This window comes from Pleurodeles waltl, chromosome 3_1, assembly GCF_031143425.1.
Source record: "Pleurodeles waltl isolate 20211129_DDA chromosome 3_1, aPleWal1.hap1.20221129, whole genome shotgun sequence".
NCBI lineage: Eukaryota > Metazoa > Chordata > Amphibia > Caudata > Salamandridae > Pleurodeles > Pleurodeles waltl.
In genome coordinates, this window is record NC_090440.1 from 1951269315 (window position 1) to 1951296302 (window position 26988).

Here is a 26988-nt window from a genome sequence, read left to right on the forward strand (position 1 = left end):
GTCCCTGCCGGGGCACCTGCAACCAGGCGTTGTCATCCGATCCAGGTCACTCGGGATAGGGCGGAAAGGTCCAGGACCACTAGCAGGTCAGTCAACTCCTCCTGCTATCCCGGTGCCCCAAAAGATTAAACACAGCACCAAGGGGATAGAAGAATTGGCAAACTAGTCCAATTTTGGTGTGCTCCCGTTCTTTTCTGCTTACTAATTCTTCCATTCCTGCTCTTGCTTACGAGCAGGTAGGTGGGTCTTTGTTTTGTGCCGATAGAATGCAGCCACAGCCACTGGTACACCATCCAAAAGGAGGGGGAGGAGCAGAGTAGCCGCCCTTTGCGTGGTCAGGGAATGAAGAGGCAGGTCCTCGCCTGCCGCTGTTTTTTTTTTTTAAAAGGTCTTCCGGGCGGGCGCATTCAGATGACGTCTCTGCAAGAACGGACACTGGCCTCGTCCTGCCCGTGGTGCGACTAATGGCACACCTCCGCTATGCATCGGTTCTTTCAAGACCCGCCCAGCAAGCTCCTTGCAGGCCATCTAATTCCTATTTCATATGGGCTCTGAAAAAGCTGTAGCTCAAGTCATGCCAAGTGGAGCACAAATGGCGCCACTCTAGTAGTGGTGAGTAGGGAACTATCAAGGACCCACCTAAACATTACCAAAAGTCTATTTTTGGACACACTGATTCTCCATGCAAACAATATTGTGTTGAGAGCAATAAAGGACTCCACCACCCCTCCCTCTTCAACTGTGAATAGCTCTTCGTGACGTCTTGGCAGTGTTCTTTCAGTCTGAATTCCACTGGATTTATGACTCTACCAAAATCGCAGTTAACCAAAAAAATAAAACAATCTTAAGTCTAACCTGTCTATTAGGGTTGCTCCTGCTTTATCTCCACCAGATGTAGGCAGCTGGTGAGTACTTATTCCTATCCGCCTTGAGGAAGTATGTTATCAACCCTAAAATGTGACTCGCCAGATCACCTGTACACAGGCTCAAGCATTTTTCACAGAATTATGAACTTCATCAAACTCTCCCTTGCCTCCGGTGTAGAACCGCAGCTGTCTGGAAAGAGGTTAACAAATGATTTGTAAAAGACGTGCAAACTGTACTCTGCTGTTTTGGAGAACTACCACCCAATCACACTATCCCCGGCCTTAAGTAAAATCAGTGTGACATTAGTGGCTAATCAACTGTCCACCTACTTAAAACGAAGGCCTTTTAGATCCTTGATGATGCTGCCCTTGTCCTTGACGCTACCTAAATTGTACTGACCCTCTCAGTGGGCGAGCTCCTTGGCTACTTTAACAAGGGTGATGTGGCAAGAGTTATCCTGTTGGAGCTTTCAGCTGTATTCGATACGTTTGGCCATCATACAATCTGTCTTGGACTCCAAAATGGCACTTTTTCAATGAGTTGAAGACTGGTTTACTACTTTTTCTTTTGGAGTGCTCTTCGTGTTTGAGCTTGAATCCTTACCAGGCTAAGAACTTAATGATCAACTTAAGGTTGGTGATTTGTCTGTATTCCTGGCTTCCACATGTAAACACGTTGGGTGATCTGGGTACGTTAATTTACCATTCTATGCTCCTGTTTCCTTAGCTGACAAACTTGAGAGCACTGTAAAGAGGCTACAAGCAGGTATAGGAGTAGTGTTTACAATAGAACCAGAACTTCCTCATGTTAAAAGCCGAATGGCCTCCTGCTTACTTGGGGTGCCCATGTTCCTCCGGCAATATTTATATCAACAAGCATGTTGCTGCCTGCTGCATCTGAAACTTAGGTAACCTGCTTACAGAAACCCAAGTAGCACATGTCCACTTAAGCGCTCCATTGCCATTCATTCGATCACAGTCAGAGAACCATATTAAAAGCCATTGAAGGTCGGATAACCACTTTTTAGGTAAGCTTGGCACACATGATTAGCCATGCCTCTGACTTGTCAGTCTTTGATACATACTTACATGTTGGAATTCTCTTTACTCAGTGTGCCAGTTAACTTCTGCTTGTGACAAACGGTCTAGTGAATGTTTGTAACCATGACCTGACCTTGTTTGTTATTCTAATTCCCCTCCCTTCATCACAGCGTGTGAATCTGGCCATGCCATATTCCCCCCCCCCCCAAAAAAAAGGACTACACACTGTTACATATAGTTCAAAGATTATGTCTAACATCAAGTGAGAAAGGGAGATTACAAAGGCTTTTGGAACATGCCAGGAGCTGACCTGGAAAGCAAATTCGCCTATTGTTTTTCCAAACGTTTTTATGGGCAAGCGCAAAGCGCTCCGTCCATCCTATAATCTCTCTTTGGGCTTCAACCCACGCCCATGTCACGTCAGTCACTTACATTGGTTTGTGGGCTTGCCTTTTAAAATCCAAAATCCACTTGCTTTCATTTGTGAAAGGCACAGATACGTCATGCCTTTTCCGGTGTTTAGCCCACCTACACAGCACCGGAAAACTACTAAAAATGTACGAGGCTCGATGTTTTCAGCATGGGGTCCGAACTTTTTCTTTACAACGGTAATAGCTCTAACTCGAGCAAATGCGAGCCCCGTTGCACTGAAAATGCTTGTTTTATCACTCCTAATGTATTGCCTTCTAGTCAGTAGTTTTATTTATTTTAGCAAGTCCATCTAGTCTTTGACCCTCTCGTGGAGCATATCCTGTTTACCATCTCGGATTGGCTCCTTTTATCCTGCCACAAGTCTGTTTTTCAGGAACTTTATTTTCTAGAAGCCTCAGTGAATACGCATTCCCCGTTCTGTTTTCCCACTTCTCCAACCTGTCCTGTGTACACTTTCACTGTTTTACAGCTTCGCCCTTCAGACCGCTCTCCGGTGTGCATTTAAACTCCGTTACGCTCTCGTTTGTTCGCTTTCACCATCAATCCATTTTTCTGCCTCAGTGATGCTTTTCCCCACCTGCTCCCTCTGTTGCTTCCCCCTCACCCATGTGTTGCTTCACCTGCCGTCGCTGTTGCTTCACCAACCTCCTGATGTTGGATTTCTGACCTAAGTGATTACACCCTCCACGTTGCTTCTCTCCCACGCCCTTTTCCCACTCGAGTTATTTATTTATTTTTCTCTTCTTTTCAACTCGGATGGGTAAACGAGAAGGAAACGCTTACGTAATTTTGTAGATTTTGTAGGCGTACACACAGTTGGCCCGCATGCCTCCAAAATGACGCAGCTAGCCGCAAAGTACCCCCACCCCCTTGTTTATTGCCCGTCTTGCACAACATCACGGATGCTTTGCAACATGGTTAAAACCATTGGCCTTTCGTTGGACTCCAAGGGCGGGACTTGTTGGCTTAGTCAGTGCTTGTTTTTTTCTGTGGGTGTTTTGACACATGCAGCAATGGATTCACTCCAGCTTTCAGTCGCATCTTTTGTTTCGTATGTGCCGATTAATGGGCACAACAGACCGCTCTGCTGGTCTGCTTTAAAAAAAAAAAAAAAAAAGTTTGCTTCTCACTTTACATCGAGAAGCCCAGCTTGACTCTATACTCATGTATGATCGGTGAGATTAATCTGGTATGTAAACTACTTCTGTTGCTGAACGAGTTTTTGTACTTCTAGACTGCCCGTGCAAGGCTTTCATTTCTTGTTAAGTAATAATTGCATTCAGCAGGATCCGCAGTGTAAACTGACTGCGGAGTGCAGTGCACCTGTTGATAAAGCAAGTGCAAATAAAAAGAACAAGTCCCTGGGTACCCGCTGACAAGTGTTTAATTTGAGCCGGTGGTTTCCGGTGCGGGGCACTGGCACTTATTTTTGAGGGACAGCGCCTAATTTTTGGTATCTGGCATTTACAGCGAGCAAAAGACACTAACAGAAAAGACGGAGGAAGAGAAAAACGAAAAAGCGTGTCAGAGGGAGAAAACAGCTGCAAGAGTGAGCTGAAGGGGCAGGGAGTGGCTGTTAATAGATTAAAGGGGCCCGATATGGTTTCAGGATTACGCCGCCTCAGTATTCTGTGCTCGCACGTCTAAATGAAGCAGCCGAGTGTTTCAGAGGAGAGTTTGGGCAACGGCGCGTTATTATTTACAAATAAAACTCTGCCCCGGACCGCTGCTCGAGCTTCAGTGGCTGGGCTTCCTGTTGCAGGAAACATGTTAGATGAACCACATTATTCGAGGCGCTCACTGCAAGCTGACTGCAAATGTGAAGTATGTGGTCACTTCCTGAATTAAGACCCACTGTTATATCAATGTAGTGTTTTCAGTCTTCTGATGCTACAGCTCTAATGCCAGACATAAACATGTTTGGCTTTAGGGGCCTATTGACTTGTACTCTCTGCCTCCCAGTACTAGAAGTTGTTGGTTGCAGGCACGGACATGGAGTGGGGCATTACCTCGCTACAACACCTACCTTACCGCCTATCTGTGAAAACAAAAGTAACGTTCCCCACTCATTTTGTTTCTATTGTCACATATCAGCGCTTTTTAACGGGGTGCAGACTTTCCGTTTTTTGCACAGTGGTGAGGAGGGCAACAGGAGTTGACAGCAGGAACAAGATCTGCTTCCCATCGCTGCTTTTGTCGTTTTGTACCATTGTGAGTAATGGCTGTTTGGTTACCTTTTAAAAGTGTACATATTTTATCAAGAAGTGACTGACTGGATGATAGGCCGAGCTTCCCATGGACTTCCCCAGTCTTCCTGTTTTACAGATCTGCCTAACGGGATCTTTACTCACCGAGCTGTGTTGCTGGTCCATTGATAGACCTATGTTTTTGTGCTCACCAGACAGAACGGGTTGCAGCAGGTTGTCTGAATTGCAGTGACACTATATGGCTCCCTAATATGTATGGCTCCTACATAGTACATGCGAGAAGACCCGAGTCAGGTTGAGGCTGCCGATTTTGGAAGCCAAAAATGGCTTTATTTGGGCGGTCTTCCGCCTGAAATTGCCTCTGCTATAATAAATAGTCAGTAGAGACGTTCTCCAGAGTGTGTGGCTCAATGGTTAGAGTGTCAGACCCTGATGCAGAAATCCGGCCCGGGACCAGGGTTCAATTCCCGCCTCGGCGGGTCTTGGGCTCAATTTCCTCGGACCTGATAATTCTCACATCGGTGCCTAATCTAATTCATGGGTCCCACTGTACTCTGGGCTGGGATGCTTGGCTTCACCTTGGAGGTTGCCCAGGAGTGGGTTACAGCGCCTTGAGACCCTATTTTTTTTTTTTTTTTTTTTTTAACTCCCGCTTTCTCATCTAAAACATGTATGCTTTATTATGCTAAAACCGGTATCCAACGTAGGTCAAAAAAACGTATCCATGCTGTGATTTCAGGCTTGCTACTGACAGGGTAAGTGAACGTTTTATTACGTGTAATTGATGCCGATATTTGGAAAAGGTGGTATGAATCCAGCCTTGCTGGGCCCATGTAGGACGCAGTTGACCCAAAGCAACAAAGTATTGCAAGCATTTCTCTTAGACTTGAGATGTCTCACTTTCTCAGACAGTGTTTCAGGGCTCTGCACTGCTTAACGCCATAAGTAATGATAGAAAATCAGGCATATCTGCTTAATTAGAGGTACTTTTGCCAACTATTGAACGACTGCGTTATATAGTTGAGCTTGACAGCCAAGGGTTAATGTGCGTGCTGTGTAGACCCCAACTTCTCACGGTGGCCCTCAGCTCTATCCTCAGAAAAAATCAGATTGCACAGGATCCGTTTCTGTGTGCTTTCGGGATGTCATGACGACGAAGAGGGTGATGGAGACAAAGTTTAAATGTGCCTTCCGTGCAGCAAACGGATACTGGCAGTGAGAGACATTGTTTACATTCCCAGATAACAGCAAACATTTCATTTGGCATTTCCCCGATTCAGTAGAAAGGATTGTAATAGAAGCGCCCTGGAAAGGTTTCTTTTTAAGCACCACTTTAACACAATGCTGTACACTTACAACTTGAATTCCAATTTTTGCGCGCCATCCATGAGTTTATTAAATGCATAATCTGTCTCTCAAGCTCTTAAGAATGTTTGACCTTTTCCCTTCGTTTCCTATATTGTATTGTTAAAATGTTAATTTTTGTTCTTGAAATAAGACAGTTCAAGTTACATTGGCGGTGTCTGTTGCTGGATTCTTTTTAAAACCCATTAAAAAAGATTGGAGTATCTACTTGCAATCACGGGATCATCGGATTTTTAAAAATCATTTACAAGTACAAAAAATGCCTAAAAGGCAACACTTTCTACATATCTTTTTTAAATTTAAAGAACGATTCCAGTTAGCCAGGTTAGAAGCATAGTGTATTTGGCTGAAAAACACCACTGAAATATTAATTATTTTGAACACCAAGTAAAAGAAAATGTAGACTCTAATAGGAGGAAAAAAGGGTGTTAAATTGGCAGTCACCTTAAAGAGAGTCTAAGGAAGCCATCCTTCCCATCATGCAGGCCAGGGCCAGCCGGGTTGTTCGTTTTGGAGGAAATGCAGTGGAAGAAACCTACTTTACAAATCATCCACCAACACATTTGGAAAACACAGGGTGCAGGTGGGTTGAGTATGAATTCCGAGGTAATCTACATGTCGGAAAACTAAGATTTTAGGTAACTTTCCCTTCTCTTTCATTGGGATTCCCTAAAATATCCGTACATAGTACAACAGAATAGTAATTGCCATAGACACAGCCCTGATGGAGAGTTGTAAATGTGAAGATTAAAAGACTGAAGTATCTTCTAGGCAAATTGCTTAAGGAGGCCTGATGTACCAGACTATCAGTCCTGAAGTTGCTGTCAATGCAGTCATATTTGGCATAAGTCTGAGCAGCCCGTCAGGTTGGTGCTTTGTAGATCTCTAAAATTCGTAGGTTTCTCAAAACAGTAAAGGGGACCGCTTTCCTCCTGGTTTGGAATATGGTTTAGACTTACCCAGGAGAGCAGTCTGTTTGGTAGCCTTCTGATAGCAAGTACATATGGAGAACACTATCCATCTAACTGTGCTAAACACAACCAAGAGCAGTATTAACCTACTAGGTCCCCACAAGTAAAAATCTTGAGTCTGAGAGAGTGGTGCTTCATCTTATAAGGTCCTACTGCTCATGGACCCTGCAAACTTCCACGTAAATCAAAACAACATAGGGAGTGTTTCAAAGTATCCCACAAAATATTAGTGGTTCATTATCATGATTACCAGGATGTTGCAACTCAGTCAGTTAAGGTGTAAGATCCTTGTTTCAGTCCATTAACATACAGGAACCATGATGTGGATTCTTCAAAAATGTTTATTCTGCACACTTCAATTTCCAGGGCAGCTGCGCGGTGCATAGTGGTAGTGTTATCTGTTAGAGTTGTTGATGTTGAAATGGTCGATAGGAAGTTCGGTGAGCAGCACTCAATTTCAGCATTTTAATGATAGTTTCTCCATTTAGACCCCATGCCTTGAGCAGAGAGAGTTTCTATGCAGGTTCCCCAGTCTTGCAATGACATGTCCTGGATTGAGATGGGAGCTTGGTGGTTTCTGAAACGGGTCTACGCAAGAGGCTGAATGGCAAGATTGGATAGTTTTTGTTACCTCTTCCCAATTGTTGTTGTTCTGACTCTACTGGTCTTACAAATATTTGTGTAGCAAACCCTTATGTAATCTGCTATTGAGGTTTAGAAAAATGCAGGTAGTCATGCTGCCTAAGTGAGATGATATTTGTTTTGCTGCTGGGGCGGCTGTGGTCATTGGTGAGTTAATCTAGAAAGATAAAGATGACAAACTTTCCTTCAAAGTAGTTCCTCTTTATAGAACTGAGTCTGTTGTTGATACTAAGTATTGAATTGTTTGCACCAACTGCAGGTTAGATTTTTGCAAAGTTGATCTAGAGACCCAACTCTGAGAGTAGAGACCGAAATGTACCCTAGTGTTGCTGGAGTTTTAATGCAGTATTTGCATTTACCAGACATGCAGGTATGGATAGATGAATATTCTCTTAGTTTGTAGAGCTATGGAGGGTGGGAAAAATGGAACCTGATTTTGTGACTAAACGTCCACTGATCAGCACCCACATGTCTTTTGTGATGGTCTGTCATGTGGGAAAATATTTGGAAGTGTTTTCCTCTCCAACTGGAGTACTGTTTGGTTTTGGCAGAGAAAGAATCAGTCTCACCAGTGCAGCCTTCTCGTCCGCTGCAGAAAGCTGTGGAAAAACCTTGCTCTTTTACATATTAAAAAAACTGCTTCTGCTGCGGTTGCTACTGTTCCTGACGCTGCCATTTCTTTTTCCAAAAAGGAATGCCGTTTTTTTCCCTAACCTTTACTTTACTCCCTGAACTGTACTCCGGGAAACCATTCCTATTTTCAAGACCCAAAGATTTCAGTGTCTCTGCCTCTGTTACTGTATGCTGTAGTTCCTCATCTGTATGTGCACCAAAAAGGATGGAATCTGAAAATGTTAGGCTCTGCTGAATGAAAGATCTTCACATTAACTATTAAGACTGTCACAGTAAGTCCAGGTCAAGTGTCGCAGGTAGCCAGACCAGCAGAATCTTTTGCTTTGCTGATGGTTTGATCTGAAACCAACATTCCCTCCATTAGGATGGCAGTGAATCTTTTCGTCTTTCCTGGAAAATCGGTCAGAAGCGAACCAGTGAGCCCTTTTGCTCTCTATTGTAACAGTCCATTAAGGCTGTAGAACAAGGAGCCTTAAAGGCAGAGGCTTATGTGTTGAAGATTTTCCTCCCCAATGCCTCCTTCGGTTTGCTTTCCTTTTCCGGAGGAGTGGTAGAGATAGTCGAAAGTATTGTAATTAGATGTAGACTCCACCAGAGAGCGAGGAGTGTTTTTTTTTTTTTTTTTTTAATAAAGGAAAGTGGACTGAATCAGAAGCTTCATATTTTGTTCTTTCATCTGGTCACTAGTTTGATGGAGGCCAGATTTAAAAAGGTGTGCATTGGTGATTCCAAAGGACAATGGCAAGATTGAATAGTTTTGTTACATCGAGGCAACAATAGCTCTATCCTGTGTTTTAGGAAGCAAAGTCTCAGGTGATGCAAGTTTAAATACACCTCTTCATTAAGTGTACATATCACTCCTGGTGCCTCATAGAAGGCAACAATATCCACTGGTGAAATTTGATGAAGAGATTCTGGTGGATCTGTCAAACAGTGCACTGATTTATGAGAGGTAGTAGTGGTATTGTTGATCGCACCTCTAAGTGAACCTAGAATACGTGGGTGAATTGGTTCTAAACTAATGCATTTGGGTGGTGCTACTTGGTATGCCCTACTACCAAAATACATAAACAGTAATTGCTGAAACATCTTCACTGTACACACCTTATATGGACACACAACACTCAAAATAAGTCCAAAATTATTGTAGATCCTCAAAAGTAAGGGTTCGTAGAAAGCAAGTTAAATTCAGTTATTTTATTGACGTGCTGCATCCGTTCTTCACCAGTCATATGTCATGACATCAGCAGCTGACAGGTGTTTCATCACTCTCGAGACTTTATCAAGGCTGTAAAGTACATGGAATACAATGCGTTTCAAAAGCATTGGCACGGATGATAAGATTAGTAACCACAAACTCTTTGGTATGCCAAATCATTCTTCCTGTATTGCCTGAAAAAGTAAACATATCAGCAGTGTAAAAGAAAATACCTCATCCACATCCACACAGTACGACTGTACTTTACAGCCTCGAAAAATTCACAAGGGTGATGGAATGTTTGCTGTTGATGCCATAATATATGCCTTGTGAAGAACAGATGCTTTTGCATGTCAGTGAAAGAAATGAATTTGACCTGCTTCCCACAAACACTTATTTTTGAAGACCTACAATAATTATGGACTTGTTTTTAAGTGCTGTGGTATTCTTATATATACTGACAGTGCATCATGTGTGCAGAAGATGATCTTGATGGCGACCAAAAATTCCATCAGCCTAAAAAAAAAAAGTGATGATCCCTTGTCTTTTTTCTCACCAGCTAATCATCTGAAGAATGTTTGCTTTTGTGGGAAAGGTATGTTGTACTCCAGCCCTATCTCCAAGGGGAAGAGAAAATAGTTGATAAAATGAGGTCCAACAGGAATCTGCGAAACTATGGGTGGCATGGTCGTAAGAGGTGAACTCTCAAGGCCTCCAGTAGGATTTAGTTCTCTGCCACTACGGTGGGGCGGAGCTCTTCTGTAGAGAGTTAATGCTCTGGAGAATGAGGTACATAAAGAATGGGTCGCCAGTAGAGGTCAGTGAGAGGTCTCTTGGGGGTCAGAACTACCAAGATAAGCTCTTATACATTACGATGTACCACCACTTACTTCGACACCCAAAACCACTCCCAACCTCTAATACCTCGACCAACCAGTGCACACCAACCAAATGATCCCCACCTGGGCTCAGCTCACCACTCAGATCACCAAGGCCAATATGTCATTCTTCCACTCTGGGGCATCCACCGTCCCCTGCCCCCAGTGTTTTTTCAACCTCTGATACAACCACATCCGCACGGAACTCGCCCGAATCATCAACACCTCCATCATCACGGGAGCCTTCCCGGACAAATGGAAACGGGCAGAGGTCAGACTGCTCCTAAAGAAACCCTCCACCGACACCAGTGAACTAAAAAAAAATGATGAACTGATCTCCTTGCTCCCCTACCCTGCCAAAGTACTTGAGGAGGCCATCAACCTACAGCTCACCAAATACCTGGAACACAGCCTCCTACTTGACACCTCCCAATCTGGACTCTGCCAACAACAGCACTGAGACAGTGCTGATCGCTGCCACAGATGATATCGGAATACTTTTCAACTGGGGAGAGGCTGTGAGCCTGATCCTCCTTGACCTCTCTGCTGCGTTTGACACCGTATCCCACCACACACTCATCATGAGACATTATAACAATGGAATACAGCCATTTGCCCTCAAATGGATCGCCTCTTTCTGTACAGGATGCACTCAAGTTATCGGACTGCCAAACCTTCACCTCCAAAGCCAAAGACAACACATGTTGCGTATTCAAAGACTCTTTTATCAGACCCGGTTTTGTTCATCACCTTCATGACCCCCACCCGACCCCTCGCAGACATCGTAAGATCACATGGCCTCAACATAATTTCCTACACAGACGACCCCTCCACCAGCAGAACTAACTTCTGCAATGCTATGACCAATGTAGCCAACTGTATTAGAGCCAACTGCCTTAAACTCAACTCTGACAAGACAGAAGTACTGATCTTTGGGATGAACACCTCCATATGGGACCACAGCTGGTGGCCAGCAGAACACAAACCCACACACATAATCTAGGCATCATCCTTGACAGCGAACTGACCATGAAAGAAGCCAACTGAGTTGCCACCTCCTGCTTCCACACCCTTTGCACGCTCTGCAGTGTCTTCAAATAGATCCCAGTGAACAACAGAAAGACCATCACCCAGGCCCTCATCACCAGTCCTCTTGGCTACGGCAACACCCTGTGCACCCTCTATGCCGGCATCTATCTCACCCTCCGCCAGCTTCAGAAGACTCCAGACCAAACAGAATGCTGCAGCCAGACTTATTCTTGACCGCCTCAAAAGGACCCACATCTTTCCCCATTCAGAAACCTCCACTGGCTTTCTATCCAGTAGCGATGCCAGTTCAAGATTTTCACCCACACCTACAAAGCCTTACGCGATCTAGGACCGCCTACATAAACCACCGACTGAACTTCCATCTACTCACAAGACACCTGCGTTCCTCCTCACTAGCCGGTTCGTACCCTCCTCTCCCCCCCCCCCCCCCCCCCTTTTTCATCAGGTACAACCGCAGTAGAGGCCGTTCCTTCTCCTACATCACCGCCAATATCTGGAACGACCTGTCCCTCCATCTTCGAATGGCACCCTCCCTGGCAGGCTTCATAAAGAAACTCAAGACCTGGCTTTTCAACAGACGTCGCACCACCAACAACAACCAGATACTGCTAGGGGTGACAGTGCTGCGCTATACAAATGCTGACTAATTCACTGGTGCTATTTCTGTCAACAGGGACCTGGACACCAAAGAAATATCAGAAAAGAAGGTTATTGACACCCTCAAACATTAACGCCTCAATGTCCAGGAACTCGGCAGCAACTCTAGTAATGGCTTGTGGGCCCAGATGTTGGTGTCCAATTTGGTCATGTCGGGGGCAGAAGCAGAGAGTGACAGCTCTCTTGTCTCTATGGAGGTGGTGTACTGCAAGGCTCAGCAACTTATTTCTGCCTACTTCGCCTGGAAGGATGAACTCCATTCTTGTCTCGGAGGTGACTATATGGCATCTCCAAGCACATCTTGTCTTCTGCCTTGTGGATTACCACTCTTTAACAGTGTTTGCAGGGGTGTCTCCTCTGTAAGGCGGAGGAGCGTCTCCCCACTGCTTTCTTAGTGAAAACATGGAGAGAAAAAAATGATAATAAAACAGCTTATTTTATTTTCCTCTCTGAGCAGAATCTAGAGTGGGGTGGGGCCTGGCTGGGTCATCTTACTAGGCAGCAGCGGGGGAAGAGTGATGGGAACTGCTGCAAGTGTGCATGTCGATTGGGGCCCGCTGTCTTAGGAAAGCCAAACCAACATGCACACTTATATTTCTCCACCCGAGCTGTGCTGCACATCGGATGGAGAACAGACACAGGCTCCCAGGGTCTGACTGAGGATCAAACCACACTGCTCAGACCAATCCCGGTGCTTATCTCATGATGGGTATTCAGAGAGAAGCTTCTGGGTTGGTGTAGGGAGTCTGGGAACTTGTGCATGGCGTGGCGGTAGTTGACCGGAGTAGAGGAACAGAAGAGCACTGAAGTGGAGGCCGCCCAATAAGTGCTATTTTATTATTGTTTCTTCTATTTCTCCCCAGCACTGCCCCCTGTGCTGCCCCCAAATTTTACTTCAGAGCGGCCACCACTGAGTGTACTTTTAGGATTGTTCTCCAAACAAGTAGCATTTATCAAAGAGACCAATTCGAAGGGCACTAACCCCTGTAAAAAAAAAAATACATGGCCGAATTAAATACATACTTCAGGGAAATGTAGAAGTTAGAAAACCTCTAATGAAGCAAAAAAAGAAGGTTTTCAGTCTGCATAAGTCTAAAAAATGCAGCATTCTTAAAGTCAGTGTCCACTTAGCACCTTTAGACAATAAGTGTTCCCTTTGCGTATGGGTTTTTAAAAAAGGGATGATTTCTGTGATGTTTTCAGGTAAATACAGTACACTTTTGAATTGGCTAATTTGAATTCTTTTAAAACAAAAATATAGAAAATGGTACTTTTTATAGGTATTTTTGTTGTGCTTGTGAATTATTTGAAAAATAGTGGTCCAGAGATTCGGAATGCATGCAGAGGTCTCACTCTGTTTATCGATTCAGAGAATGCTTTTGATAGAGAACTTAGGAATAGGAGTAAGGACCTGTTGCTTTCTGGAATAATTTTCTGTTAAACTTTAATGGCAATCACCAATTCTCTTTTGTATAAAATGTGGGTTGCACAATCTGCTGTGCCAGTTTGAGTAAGAGGATCAATGTTTCATATTTGGTTCATGTAATGATATTTTCTTACCTTTTGCTTCACACTTTCACTCCTCATTACCCCTTTGGAGTTTTCTGCTGTAGTTATTAAATGAGTGAATCGTGTAGCTGATCGTGGTTTCACAATCTTTCTCATTTTCTTCCCGATAGGTGGAATGCAAGACTACAACTACTTGTGGGGCAACTGCTTCGAAGTCACATTTGAACTATCGTGCTGTAAGTTCCCTCCAGCTTCTGACCTTCCCCAGGAGTGGAGGAATAACTATGAGTCACTCATCACATTCATGGAAAAGGTAATCAGCACTGTGCATGCTCAAGTCATCTAATTCTAATGACACATTTGAGTTAGTGTTATATAAAATTAAGGTACTTCTTAAATATAGCGCTGTTTCGTTGTTTGAGTTGGCATGATGGTTTGGAAAGTAGTTTTTCCAGGAAGAGCTAGATTTCTTTGTCCTTAGCAGGACATCATGAGCTGTGCTACTAGCAGGGCTATTGACACGGTTACCAATTAACCTACCTATTGTGATCAATTCCATTACATAATACTTGCCGTTCAGTTTCCCTTAATTTAAAATCCGAGTAAATTTACATTTAAGTGTGATGTAGTTTGACTATGTGTATGGTTAAAGGTTCAGCCTTACCTCCGTTCATTATGGGGAAGTGAGCCCAAACTGCCATTTATTTATCTGAGTCTAGTTTGTAACTTTAGGGCTTCTTGCAAACTTAAACGCCCCTCTCCTTATAAAAGTGAACAAAAGGCAGAAATCAGTGAAGTGCCTCCCCCTCCCCTTGAACTGTTGCTTCTTATAGTGAAACAGTACCACACAGCAGACACCATTTTCACCTTCTCCAGGAATTTCAGAGGCAATAACTTCTGCTTTTGTAGGAAATAAGGGGAGGTAAATGATGGTGCCGATGTCTGATTGCAAATGCAACAGTGCCCTTTTAAGCATAGACGTGTATGTTGGGTCTAGTTGGGAACTTATGAGCTTAATCACCTTCTTTACACTTTCACATTGGCTGGAACATTTGAATTAATTTGTTTGTGTTTTATAAACTGGCAGTATATAATCTTCTGACCACTTTACACTTCTCAGATCAAGGAAAGAGTCAACTGGTGGGGAGGAACTGAACTAGGTCACTATTGAGGATTATCGAACATTGTCACCTGGTTATCATCTGATGGTTTTCAACTTTGTGGTGTTCCTTCATATATGTGAGAGCATGAGGAACTAGCTTGTTAGCTTTTTAATTTCCCGGTTGTAACATCTGTGTTGTCGTGTCATTAATACATAGAAAGCTTTCCTTTATCCAATTGTGGATCTGTCTCAAGCAGGCCAAGTTGCATTTTTCTCTTCCCCAACTGAATGTGTCTAGGTGTGATTCAATTGTGTGGTATTCTGCGGTACTTCAGCAGTATTGCAGGATCTGGGGCTTGTTTGACTCTTGTGAGAGATTGCTATTCTCTAATGACTTCTCATTCATTTTGAGCATATGCGGAAAAAGTATGGTGGAGCATTCCATATGAAATGCAATTCACAACCCTTCCAACACAGGCTATTGCCATTCGCTCATCCCTTAATTAGCCACTGATGGATCTCACCTTTTGACTCCTTGACTGTACACCTGTCTGCTAGTGCAATCAGATGCTTTAGTTCTCTTTCTGCAATGACTGCTTTAGAAGTAACCAGATTCTGCTAGAAATGTTTACATACTTTATAGTGTTGTAGCACACACGAATTTCAGACAGTGCCTGTATATCATCACATCTTGACTGCCTGTAGTTCCTTGACACTGTTAGGCTGCAGCTTATGGACATGGTCTGAAATCTTCCAGACATTCACAGTATGTCTCCTACCTCCAAGCACTCCAATCAATAGATTGTTCTTCATATGTTATGTACTCTAGTATTTCTATTGGTGGGTTTTCAATAGTACCTTTTGACAGTTTACAACAACTAATACTAAATCTCTTTCTTGATATCTATTGTGGTAATAAGTCTTCTTTCCCAAACAATTCTGTAGCCTAAAAATCTCACCCTGCAAAAAGCAGGCTCTGATCACTGTTGCATTTGTGCATTCATCTTGTCTTGTGTGTTTGCTTGCTTCCTTTCTGCACATAATTTGACCCCAGGCATTCCAGAACATTGCAAGAATATCTACTACCATGTACAATTCTTTCACCTATAGCAAAAGCACATGGGTAAAAAGGTGTGAATAGGAGTCACATGTTTGTCATTAGTACATTTGGATTTTACACCACACACAGACAGGTCTGTCTGTATCATATATCCTCCTGACTGTTTCATTCCCTTTGCATTAGTCTCCAACTTGCTTTCTGTTGAGAGTCAGCACAAAGTGCTCTCTCAAGCTACAGGCAGTCTTACGGACTGGTCCTAATTTGCTTTCTGATCTCATTCTTCCACAGCCTGCATGCAAAGATGCAGAACTCACTTTTTCTGATGGATACATAAACCTGTAGGTTTGCATACACCCATTGCGCCAGCATTCAACTGAATTTTGTTCTTTCTAGCTCTCCACGAGGATGTCGCAATGTAACGTCTCTGCATGCGACTTCGTTTGTCATTGGCGAAATAAGAAGTCCTCGCTGGCATCCTAACTTCAGTTCCCTTTTTTTCCCGTTCCATTGATGCTAATGGGTTTCCTACTTCTCCATGTGGGTACACTGTTTCGAGGGAGCTTCATTGTCGAAGTCTTGTTTGTGCGACAATATCTCCACCGAAGAAGTCGGGCTTCAAACTCTGTCAAGAGTGTGAAGGTCACATGTCAGTCACTAACACGCACGAAAACTGCCTCTGATGCCTAAGTTTGGATTATTATGTCAGGGGATGCTCTTAGTGTCGGAGCATGCACCCTAAGGCACTAAAAGAAAGGGAGGCAAAGTTGTTCCTGGTGAAAGCTAAAAAGTAGAAGCAAGGCTGTTGTGGATTTAGGCCTCGAAAGGAGTCGTCTTCGAAGTCACAAAAGAAGCAGCGTCATCATATTTCACAGCGTAGTTCATCCCGAGATACCACCCCTTGTTCTTCGTCTCTGGCTTCAAAGTCCCAGCGCTGCTTGACTTGGGAAGTGAGTCCCACTCTATTTCCTCCACAACCGAAATTGTGTGAGGCATCACGGGCGCAGTCTTGGGTGGCGATCCCAGCGTCACCCAAGAGTCCTGTGGCACAGTTCTCTCCTGTGACTCCACTGCATCAGGCGGTTGAAGAGCAGGCGACAGGATAGGTTCAGCCTCCGCAGCAGGAGGTAGAATATCTGTCCTTTCCGGTCCCAGGAATGGATCCTACAAACTTCTTAAATGCTATGTTTAGCCTTTTTAAATAGAGCTATAGCCCCCCTTTGGGTGTGCCTCTGGACCCCATGGGTCTATTGGCCTTCTCCCTGGGAGGTTTCCTGTCACCGTATAGGCAGGCTCCTTTCCTGCCTTTTTTATGTCTATGGCCACGTTTTCTTGGTCTGTAACGGTGCAGAGAAAAACACCATCAGAGGAGTTGTCGGCACCAATGGAGCTGATTCTGACATCGGATAGATCTTGTCCCGCGTTGTCATTCTACCTCTGCCAGGAGTAAGGCCCTGGCACTGCAACAGGATTTATCGATGCCAGCACATTCTTTCAATACTGCAGTTGGAATCCAGGCTGAGATCCAGAAGGGAAGCCTTTGAGGCTCTTGGAGGAGCAACAGTATTTGGAGAACCAGCAGTATCAGGACCTCAAAAAGGGGAAATTCCGAACTCTTCCCTGGTGTTTGAAGGCATTAAGGTGGTGAGTGAGCTGGACACAGGCCCTGAATGGGAATTATTATCCCATGAGGGCATACTTGCTCCAGAGGTTACCTTGTATCAATGGGTAACTAGGAAGGCAGCAGAACTTCTGGCCTTACCACTGCCCACTACAGAATTAAAATCAAACATTTTAACAGAGGTTATCTATTCTTCCTCTGCGGCATGAGAACCCCTCCTGCCATTCAACAAGGCTTTGTCCGAGACAGTTCTAGCTCAGTGGCAGAAACCTGTTTCTACTCCTGCAGTTTCTAACTCCATTGCTAGGGGGTATAGGGTAGCACCAGGGGATCCTCAGTTTGAGCCAGCATCATGAAAGCATGGTGGCACAAGCTTCATGCTCTTTTAGGTCTGCACCTGGTTCCTTTCCCATGACTCCTGCTGACAGGGTGTCAAAGTGGATGGAGCAGTCTGTGGAAAAAAAGACCTTTTTGTATGGAAGTATGACATTGAAGTGAGTCAGTGCCACTTGCCTATTGGGTAGGTACATCCATGTGCTGATGGATTTGGCCAAAGAGGTCATTCCCAAACGTACGCAGGATGTACAAGTCCATTTTTTTTTCTAGAACTTTTGCAGGACAATCGGTGGCAGGAAAGCAGGTTATACAATGAGGCCTGAATATGGCAGTCTCTGTTACCAGGGCCGTGGGGACTTCAGTCGCCAACAGAAGGCATGCATGGCTGAGAGGATTGGGGATTCTCTCCTGATGTGCAGTGTGTCTTAATGGATTTTCCAGGTGATTGATCCAGGTTGTTTGGAGCCAAGGCAGATTCAGCCTTCGAGATGTTTAAGGAGAGCAAGGCCACCACCCAGTCCTTAGGTCTTTAGACACTCTCCACGATCTACAGACCTTTGCGTAGCCTTCGGGGGTTTGGACTCAGCTCCTTCTTTCGTGGGAGGCAGCACTTCCAACAAAAGCAGTCTACCAACCCCCTCTATAGATCCTACGGAGACCTAAGCAACGTGGTGCACTCCACCAGCCTTCCTCCTCACCCACTTCATTCTCCTGCTAACCTTTCAGGGAAGCAACCCTAGTTCTCCTACCGTTCACGAGCAAGTTACCTGTAAGGGGGTAGGGTAATTAATTTCTTTCAAGTGTGGGAGGCCATAACAACGGACAGTTGGGTGTTGGGCATTTTAGGAAAAGGGCACTCCCTTCTGGGAGTTTCCACCTCCCTTCCCTCTACAGCAAAGATTTTGTTCAGAAGAGCATCTGCTGCTGCTGCTTCAGTAGGAGGTACAAATTCTGCTTTTGAAGGGTGCAATGGAGTTGGTTCCAGAGAGGGAAAGGGGTCAGCATTGTTATTCAAGGTATTTACTGGTTGTTTACGGACGATCCTAGTCCTGAGGACTTTGAATTGGTTCCTCAAACAGGAAAAGTCAAAATGCTGACCCTAGCACTGGTGCTTCTTGTGCTGGACAAAGAAGACTGGATGGTTTCCATAGACTTGCAGGATGCATATTTTCATATTCCCATCCACCAGTCCCACAGAAACAATCTCCGGATTACAGTAGGGTCGCACCTCTAGTCCTCACAAAAGTTATGACAGTGGTAGCTGCACATCTCAGGCAGTGGGGAATACCACTATTCCCTTACCTGGACGATTGTAGATCTAGCTTCGAGCAACCAGAGTTGGTGCAGCATCAATCGCTGTTGAGAACTCACCAGTTGTTCAACCTGAGGTTTTCCATCAATGTCCCAAATCTCACCCGGAGCCCTCCCAGCGCATCCTTTTCATAGGGGCAGTAGGGGACACCACAACAAATTGTGCCTTTCCTCCTCCACAAAGGGTTCAAGACATTTGGGCTATGATTTTAGTGTTTCAGAATGGAGCACTCGTTCCAGTCCTAAAGGTCTTACGTCTGCTTGGTCTGTTCATTTCCTCCACCTGTTGGTCACTCTTGCATGCTGGCACATGAGGGTCCTCCAATGGTACCTCCGGAAGCAGTGGTTTCAACACAGTGGAGATCTCAAGGAGTCTATAAGGATCTCCAGAAGCACTGCAATGGATCTTCAATAGTGGTCTGTGGATGGCAGCCTTACTCAAGGATGACCATTTTGCCTACCCCCTCCGGTGACCGCAGTGATAACGGATACCTCCACTTTAGCATAGGGAGCTCATCTGTGGGTTCTGGAGATCAAGGGGCTTTGATGTGAAGCATCTGTTTCTCTGGAGACTAATCTGTTAGAATTATGGGAGATACGTCTGGCTCTCAAGGCCTTCCTACCTCCCATTCGCAGTCAGTTGGTACAGGTCTTGACAGACAACATTTCCAAGATGTGGTACATCAACAAACCGGGAGGAGTAGGGTTGTATCTTCTCTGCAGAGAGACTCTACAGCTCTGGTCCTGAGCTCAGGACCATCAGATTTGCATAGTAGCAAACCATTTGGCCGGGTTGTTCAACGTACATGCAGATAGTTTCCGCCTACCACAAGTGGCAACCCCATCAGGAGGTGGTTCTTCATGTCTTCCAGTTATGGGGGATGCCTCAGCTAGACCTGTTTGCCACTCACAAGAATGCGCACTGCCTGTTGTTCTGCAGCCTCCAGTATCTGATGCAGGGGGCGCTGGGGGATGCATTTCAGTTGAACTGGATCAACTGGCTGTTTTACGCCTTTCCCCTTATACCATTGATTCCTCGAGTTCGGAGGAAGGTTCGCCAAGACCAGGCCCAAGTCAGATTGATAGCTCCATATTAGCCAAGAAGGGTGTGGTAAACGGACCTCCTTCAGCTCTCACTGTGCCCTCCGCTCTGTCTCACTCGCATGGCAGACCTCCTCTTGCTGTTGCAGGTTCTACAACCCACCTCCAGAACCTGCACCTATATGCTTGGAGATTGATTGGGGCAACCTGAAATCCTTTTCTCTCACCTTCTTCCCCCCCCCGTAGTGGATGTTATTTTATCAGCCAGGCGACACTTCACCAAAACTGTCTGTGCTGGTAGAAGGGCCAAGATTGTCAAATGATGCGTGGACAGACATGTGGACGCTTTAAAGGCCCACTTATCCAATGTTTTGCAATTTGCTGTTTTCTTGGCACAGCAAGGTCGTGCATTTGTGGACGTGAAGGACTATCTCTGTGCATTGTCTGCATTTATTTCTTTACCTGACCAACCCTCTTTAAGTCCCCTATAGTTTTAGGATTTCTTAAGGGTTTCACTAATATGTTTCCTCCCACTCTGTTTATAATGCCTCAGTGGAATTTAAATTTAGTTTTAATGTACCTGATGGGTACACCGTGCGTTTTAACTGTTACAAAGTTGCCAGTCGAGGCTCCTTATATTTAAAACTGTTTTTCTTATGGCGATCCCGTTGGCTAGACGGGTTAGTGAGCTGCAAGCTCTGAGTGTAAAACCCTTTTTTACCACTTTCCATTAAACAAGATGGTTTTGAGAACCTGTGTCGCTTTCCTGCCGAAGGTAATGACTCCTTTACATTTAGGGCAGTCCATCACCCTTCTGTCCTTTTACCCTCCTCCATACCCTCTAAGGAGGAGGCAAGGCTTCATCGTCTGGATCCAAAGAGAGCATTGAGCTTCTACATGGATAGGACAAGAGAATTTAGCATGGACTATGAGCATTTCATTGGCTATGTGGGCAAAATGAAGGGAGAAGTTGTCCACAAGAGAACGTTGTCAAGATGTGTCATTCTTTGTATTAATATGTTATGCGCTGGAAAAGTAACATCCTCCTGAGGGCATTAGGGTCATTCGACCAGAGCTAAGGCTACTACTCCGGCTTTGGCTAGCGGTGTGCCAGTTGTTGACATCTGCAAGGCAGCATTTTGTGCTTCCCTCAACACTTTCGCAAAATGTTACTGCTTGGACTCAGAAGTGAGGAGGGACGGCCATTTTGCCCTTTCAATGGTACGGGATTTCTAGATATAGGCAGACAGCCGCTCCTCTGAGTGCAGGACTGCTTTAGGACTCTATTAAAAAAGTGAGGAATCCACAGGTAGATGTATCCATCAGATGAACAAGTTACTTATCTTAGGTAACGCTTTTTCTGGTGGATACAGTACCTACCTGTGAAATCCTCACCAACCCACCTGCCTCCCCGTTGCCTGTCTGAATATACCAACAAGGAAACTGTGTGTATATTTTGTATATGTTGCAAATTGTAGATAAAGAATGTACATTTATATATAAATTCTTAAGTTGAGTTCGCATTCTGTGTTTGCCAAGTTGGTGTTTACCTGTTCGCCTCGAAGGCACAAAAAAAGAGTGAAACTGTGATGTCCACATGTCGGCGAGTGTAGGAGGCTGGCCTGGTTTGTAGTGGGTGCCTTGGGTACTTACACCATATACCAGGTCCATTTATCCCTTATTAGTGAAATGTAGTAGTGTTCTAGCAGCTTAGGCTGATAGAGGTAGCTGTGTAGCAGAGCAGCTTAGGCTGAACTAGGAGACATGCAAAGCTCCTGCAATACTACTATAGTTCCACAGTACTTCTACACAAGACAATACTCAGTGTTACCAAAAATAAAGGTTGTTAATTTAGTAATAAAAGGCCAAAAATATCTTAGAGGCAATACTCCTGCTGGAGGTAAGTATTATACACAATTTATACACTAGACACCAAAATAAGATAAGTAATTAGACATAGGATAGTGCAAACAGAAAATGCCATAGAATGGAATAGGAAGAAATAGGTTTAGGGGCAACACAAACCATATACTAAAAGTGGAATGCAAATCACAAATTCCCCCCTAGACTAGTGTAGTGTAGAGAATTGCTGGGGGAGTAAGAATACCACAAAGGTGAGTAAAATACCCCCACCCCAGAGCCCAGGAAAGTAGGAGTAAAGTACTACAAGTTGTGATTAGTTATTGCACGAACCAAGCAAGACAGCAAGCAACAAATGGTGGATTCCTGGACCTGAAGACCTATAAAGAGAGGAGACAAAGTCCAGAAGTCACAGAAGATTCCAGGAAGGACAGGAGCTCCTGCCAACCTAGAAAATGGTGCAAAAGAGGAGTCTCCGGTTGGAAGAAGACTGCAGAAGAGCACCAAGGAAGATGGCTGCGGTTCCTGCGTGATGCAATGGCTGTCCCACGTGGAGATGTTGGATGCAGGCGAGGTTCGGCACTGGATTCGTCTAACAAGCCTTGGTTCAAGCAATGTCGCGGATTGTGTCAAAGTGGCGCTGCCTGGACCTAGGAGGGACCTGGGGGCCTCAACACGGTCTGAGGAGGCAGAGGGGACTCCCAACACTGGCGGGAACCCACAGATGACCTGGCAGCACCCACGGAGGTCCCAGGACACGGAGACAAAGAAGATACAAATTGCGGTCGTTGCAGCACTGCAAAAGAAGGCCCCATGCCGCCGGTGAACAACTCTGCGAGCTGAGCAGGATAGAGTGCTAGGGACCTGGGCCAGGCTGTGCACGAAGGATTCTTTCAAATAGTGCACAGAGGCCTCAGGAGGTGAAGATGATGCAGTGCACAGGGGTACTGTTGCAAATTGGGAAGGCAAGCTCTTAACTCCTCCAAATTTGGACAGCAGGACCTTAGGACAATCTGTGTTGAAGGGGTCCACCACCTGTGTTCCAAGGTGCACGCTCGTTGCCAGGAGAGAAGTCCAAGAAAACCGGTCGTTGTCTTAGGTGTCTGCTGGAGCAGGGAAGTGACTCCGTCACTCCTGTCCTTCTGGTGCAGGGTGAAGACCGGGAGTCCCCAGAGCGTGCACACCGTGGATACTGTTGCAGTTGCTGGCTGGAGCTGAAGTTGCTGGGAAAAGTAGCCCTTCTGAATACTTTGTTGCAGTTACAGCGGTTCCTGGAGCAGTCTGCAGTCGATCTGAGGCCAGAGGATGAAGTAGTTGTTGCAGAGGATTCCTGATGGAAACCTGCATGCAGAATCTGAAGAGAAACCCAGAGGAGAGACCCTAAATAGCCCTACGAGGGGGATTGGCTACCTTATCAGGTATGGACCTATCAGGAGGGGTCTCTGACGTCACCTGCTGGCACTGGCCACTCAGGCCCACAAAGTGTCCCCACACCTTGGAAAACAAGATGGCTGAAGTCTGGGACACACTGGAGGAGCTCTGGGCACCACCCCTGGGCTGGTGATGGACAGGGAAGTGGTCACTCCCCTTCCCTTTGTCTAGTTTCGCCCCAGCGCAGGGACTGGGGGTCCCTGAACCGGTGTAGCCTGGCTAATGCAAGGAGGGCACCATCTGTGCCCTTCAAAGCATTTCCAGAGGCTGGGGGAGGCTACCCCTGCCAAGGGTGTAACACCTATTTCCAAAGGGAGAGGGTGTAACACCATCCTCTCAAAGGAAGTGCTTTGTTCTGCAGTATGAGCTGCTCGGACCCCAGGAGGGCAGAACCCGGTCTGTCAGGTGGCACCAGCTGCAGCTGCAGGGCAAGCCTGGTCCATGGTGTAGCCCCCAGGATGCATGGAATTGGCTCCCTAATTCCAGATTTGGAATTGGGGGACAGTTCCATGATCTTAGACACCTTACATGGCCATATTAGGAGTTACCATTGTGAAACTACATATAGGTGTTTACCTATATGTAGTGCACACGTGTAATGGCGTCCCTGCACTCAGTCTGTGGAATTGGCCCTGGACTGCGTGGGGGCACCTTTGGTAGTGCAAGGGTGCCTTCACACTTAGTAACCATGCACCTAGCCTTCAGTAAATGAGGTTAGACATATAGGTGACTTATAAGTTACTTAAGTGCAGTGAACATGGCTGTGAAATAGTGTGTGCACTATTCCATGCAGGCTGCAGTGGCAGTCCTGTGAAAGGGTTTGTTTGAGCTCCTTATGGGTGGCTAAAGATATGCTGCAGCCCATAAGGATTTCCTGGAACCCCAGTGTTCTGGGTACGTAGGTACCATATATTAGGGATTTATAAAGGGGGGGGGGGGGGTGTCCAGTGTGCCATTTGGAATTGGTAAATGAAGTCACTAAACCATAGTGACTAATTTGGAAGCAGAGAGAGCAAAAGCACTGAGGTTCTGGTTAGCAGACCCTCAGTGACACAGGTGAGCACTACTGACAACACACACATTAGGCCACAAGCTATGAGCACTGGGCCCTGGCTAGCAGGATCCCAGTGACACAGTAAAAACACACTGACACACACATGCAGGTCAAAAGTGTGTGTGTGTGGGGGGGGGGTTAACCATGCTAGAAAGAGGCTGCTTTCTCACAGCGAGGACTTCCTGTGGCTCTGACATCAGACGGAGTTGCGTGCAGAGCCATTCCATTGTGACGTCTTCTTTGACGTGGAGAGCTAGAAAGATAAAAAAAATCAGTCTAATTCTGGTGCAGTGAGAGTATTCAACAGGTGAGGAGTCCACAGGTAGAAACTGTATCCACCAGAAAAAGCGTTGCTGAAGGTAAGTAACTTGTTCATTGTGAAGATTCCTCAGTTCAGGAAAGGCTCTCTTTTGGGGGCAGGAATCCAGAGAAATGGGTATTCTACTCTGGGATGTTCTCCTCCTGCACTTTTACACATTGACTAAAACTCTCCTCTTGTGTTGTTTTTTCTTTCTGTGTTTTGTCCTCTTCTATTTAGTGTTCTAGCCTGACATGTAGAGTGACATAGTTTGCTTAGTGCAATGATGCCTCTAGTGACCTTGTGCTCTAGAAATACATAAACACCATGATAATGATTAAATCTGTAATATCTGCACCTTGTAAATAGAATTCCGTTCAGTTCCCCCACACCTCTCCCATGTCACTTAAATCATTCAAATATTTAATTCCCAGATACTCTTCTAATGGTAAGTAATGGGTCTTCTGGCAGAAAATGTAAATTTTGACCGAAACCTTGTAGTCTGTTTAATTTTACTTGGGTGTTTCGCACAGCCACACACAGAGTACCTTCACGTTGCTTATCTGCACTTCAAATCACTCTAAACCTGCAGAAATGTCAGAAAAATAACTAGGGAATTAATGACGTACTGATAGAAACAGTTTGAAATGTACATTAAAAAAAATCCCAGGCTATGAATAGTTGCTGTCCATTAAATGTAGTGATGAAGCATGAAGCGACAACACAAGATTGTACATTTATAACTAAAGAGCACATTAATGATGGGACAGTGGTCCAATTGACGAGGTAATCAGTCTTTGAAACCTTGTAAAGAAAAATGTATTGGCTGTTGACCCTTGCAGGGAGATACTTGTCAAACTATAAGTTATGCCTCACAATCGTAGCACTGCACAGAGGGACATCTTTATGACCAGGCTTACTAAATAGCAAATGTGCATACTGCTTGCAAAGCACGGCCTACATTTCTGGTATGTAATGCTTTACATGTAGTTTGCACGTTTGCTATTTAGTAAGCCCGGTCATAAAGATGTTCCTTTGTGCAGTGCTGCGATTGTTGGGCAAGTCATGACTTCCGACCACAAACAGTGTCTGCATGTTCTTAATCTTGGTTTCGATGCATACATTATCTTTATACCTGTTTCTCCTAGAAGGCCCCCAGAACAGGCATGTCACCCTACGTTGCTGAAAAGATATCCTTCTCTTAAGGCTCATTTGCCGCCAAGACATAACCAGATTGGAGTCAAAGACCACTAAAAAGAAAAAATAATAGAAAACATGGCTTCGGTCTATGCTCTCAGTATTTTAACATACCAGTAAACATCAGAACCTCCTTAAGCATCCTCCAATTCAGGACAGACCTAAAGCCTCACCTTTTCAATGAGTATTCCATCTCAATACATATGACTTTACCTCCTAACACTCCTGAATATTGAAAGCAGCCCTCCTTCACCTTTTACAGTACTGTGCTGCTCTTAGCTAGGTCTGTGGTGTATATTCACATACAAATACATTCATAGTCTCATATTGGTTCTTTCTATTCATGACTGTTTTAAACAAGCTACACCTTTCTCATTCCTATTTTCCATCATTCCTATCTGCAGGTTTCTGTTCTGTCATGGATATTTCCATTTCTACCAAACTGCTTCTCTTTTTGGATGTGAGTGCTTTGTGGTGCTCTTGTCATAGTCAGTTGACAATGGGTCTTCTAGGGTCTGGGATTTGCTGATGCTTTTGGGTTGGTGCATATAGTTGGTAATGTGGAGATAGTGCTAAATGTAGGTGGTATTATGGATGGAATGCATTGCCAGTTCCTAAACCCTGATAGCAGGTAGAGGACACACATAGCTATCCCAAAAGTAGTTCTGCATCCTCTTCTCCACTGGTGTGCATGCTGAGAACCATGCCCTTGTAATTTCCTATTTGTGGCCCACTTGTCCAAATGTCTGGTCCAGTGTGAATTGTCCTGTCACTAACCATTTGCCCTTCTAGTATTTCCCTGCCACAGTTTGCCCTTTTCTAGCGTCTTCATGTCCCTGTGAGTTTCCCTGTTCTAGCTAGCAAGTTGGGTAGGTGTTTCCCTCTAATAATGTGAACTGTCCTTGTGAGTGTGTCTTTTATGATTTTGGTTTTGGAGTGTTTGTTGTCCTGTTTATTTTTTTCCTTTGGTGTAGTAGTGTATACTTACCAGATGTGATTCAGTCAGTGTTTGCCACCAAATCAATTCGTCTAGCTATTGCAGTTTCCTATTTAGTTCCTATATTGAGAAGGTCTGAGTTGGATTCATACGAATTTCTCTATAAATTAAGAAACTGAGCATATTTTATGACTGGTGCATTGCCTTCATTTGAAGCTTGTGCTCTGTCTCCAAGGTTGAGTTAATGTGGTCCTTTTTTATGTCTGATTGTGATTCATAGATTATTTGCCTGTA

The 26988-nt window shown here is 44.9% G+C and overlaps 1 protein-coding gene across 1 annotated transcript in view; it reads left to right on the top strand.

Annotated features, from left to right (window-relative positions):
• CPD (carboxypeptidase D) overlaps positions 1–26988 on the top strand; it is a 575290-nt gene that overhangs the window by 116783 nt on the left and 431519 nt on the right. The window contains exon 3 of the mRNA XM_069226269.1: positions 13620–13762. Coding sequence (XP_069082370.1) covers positions 13620–13762 — 143 coding nt within the window. The remainder of the gene's footprint in view (positions 1–13619; positions 13763–26988) is intronic.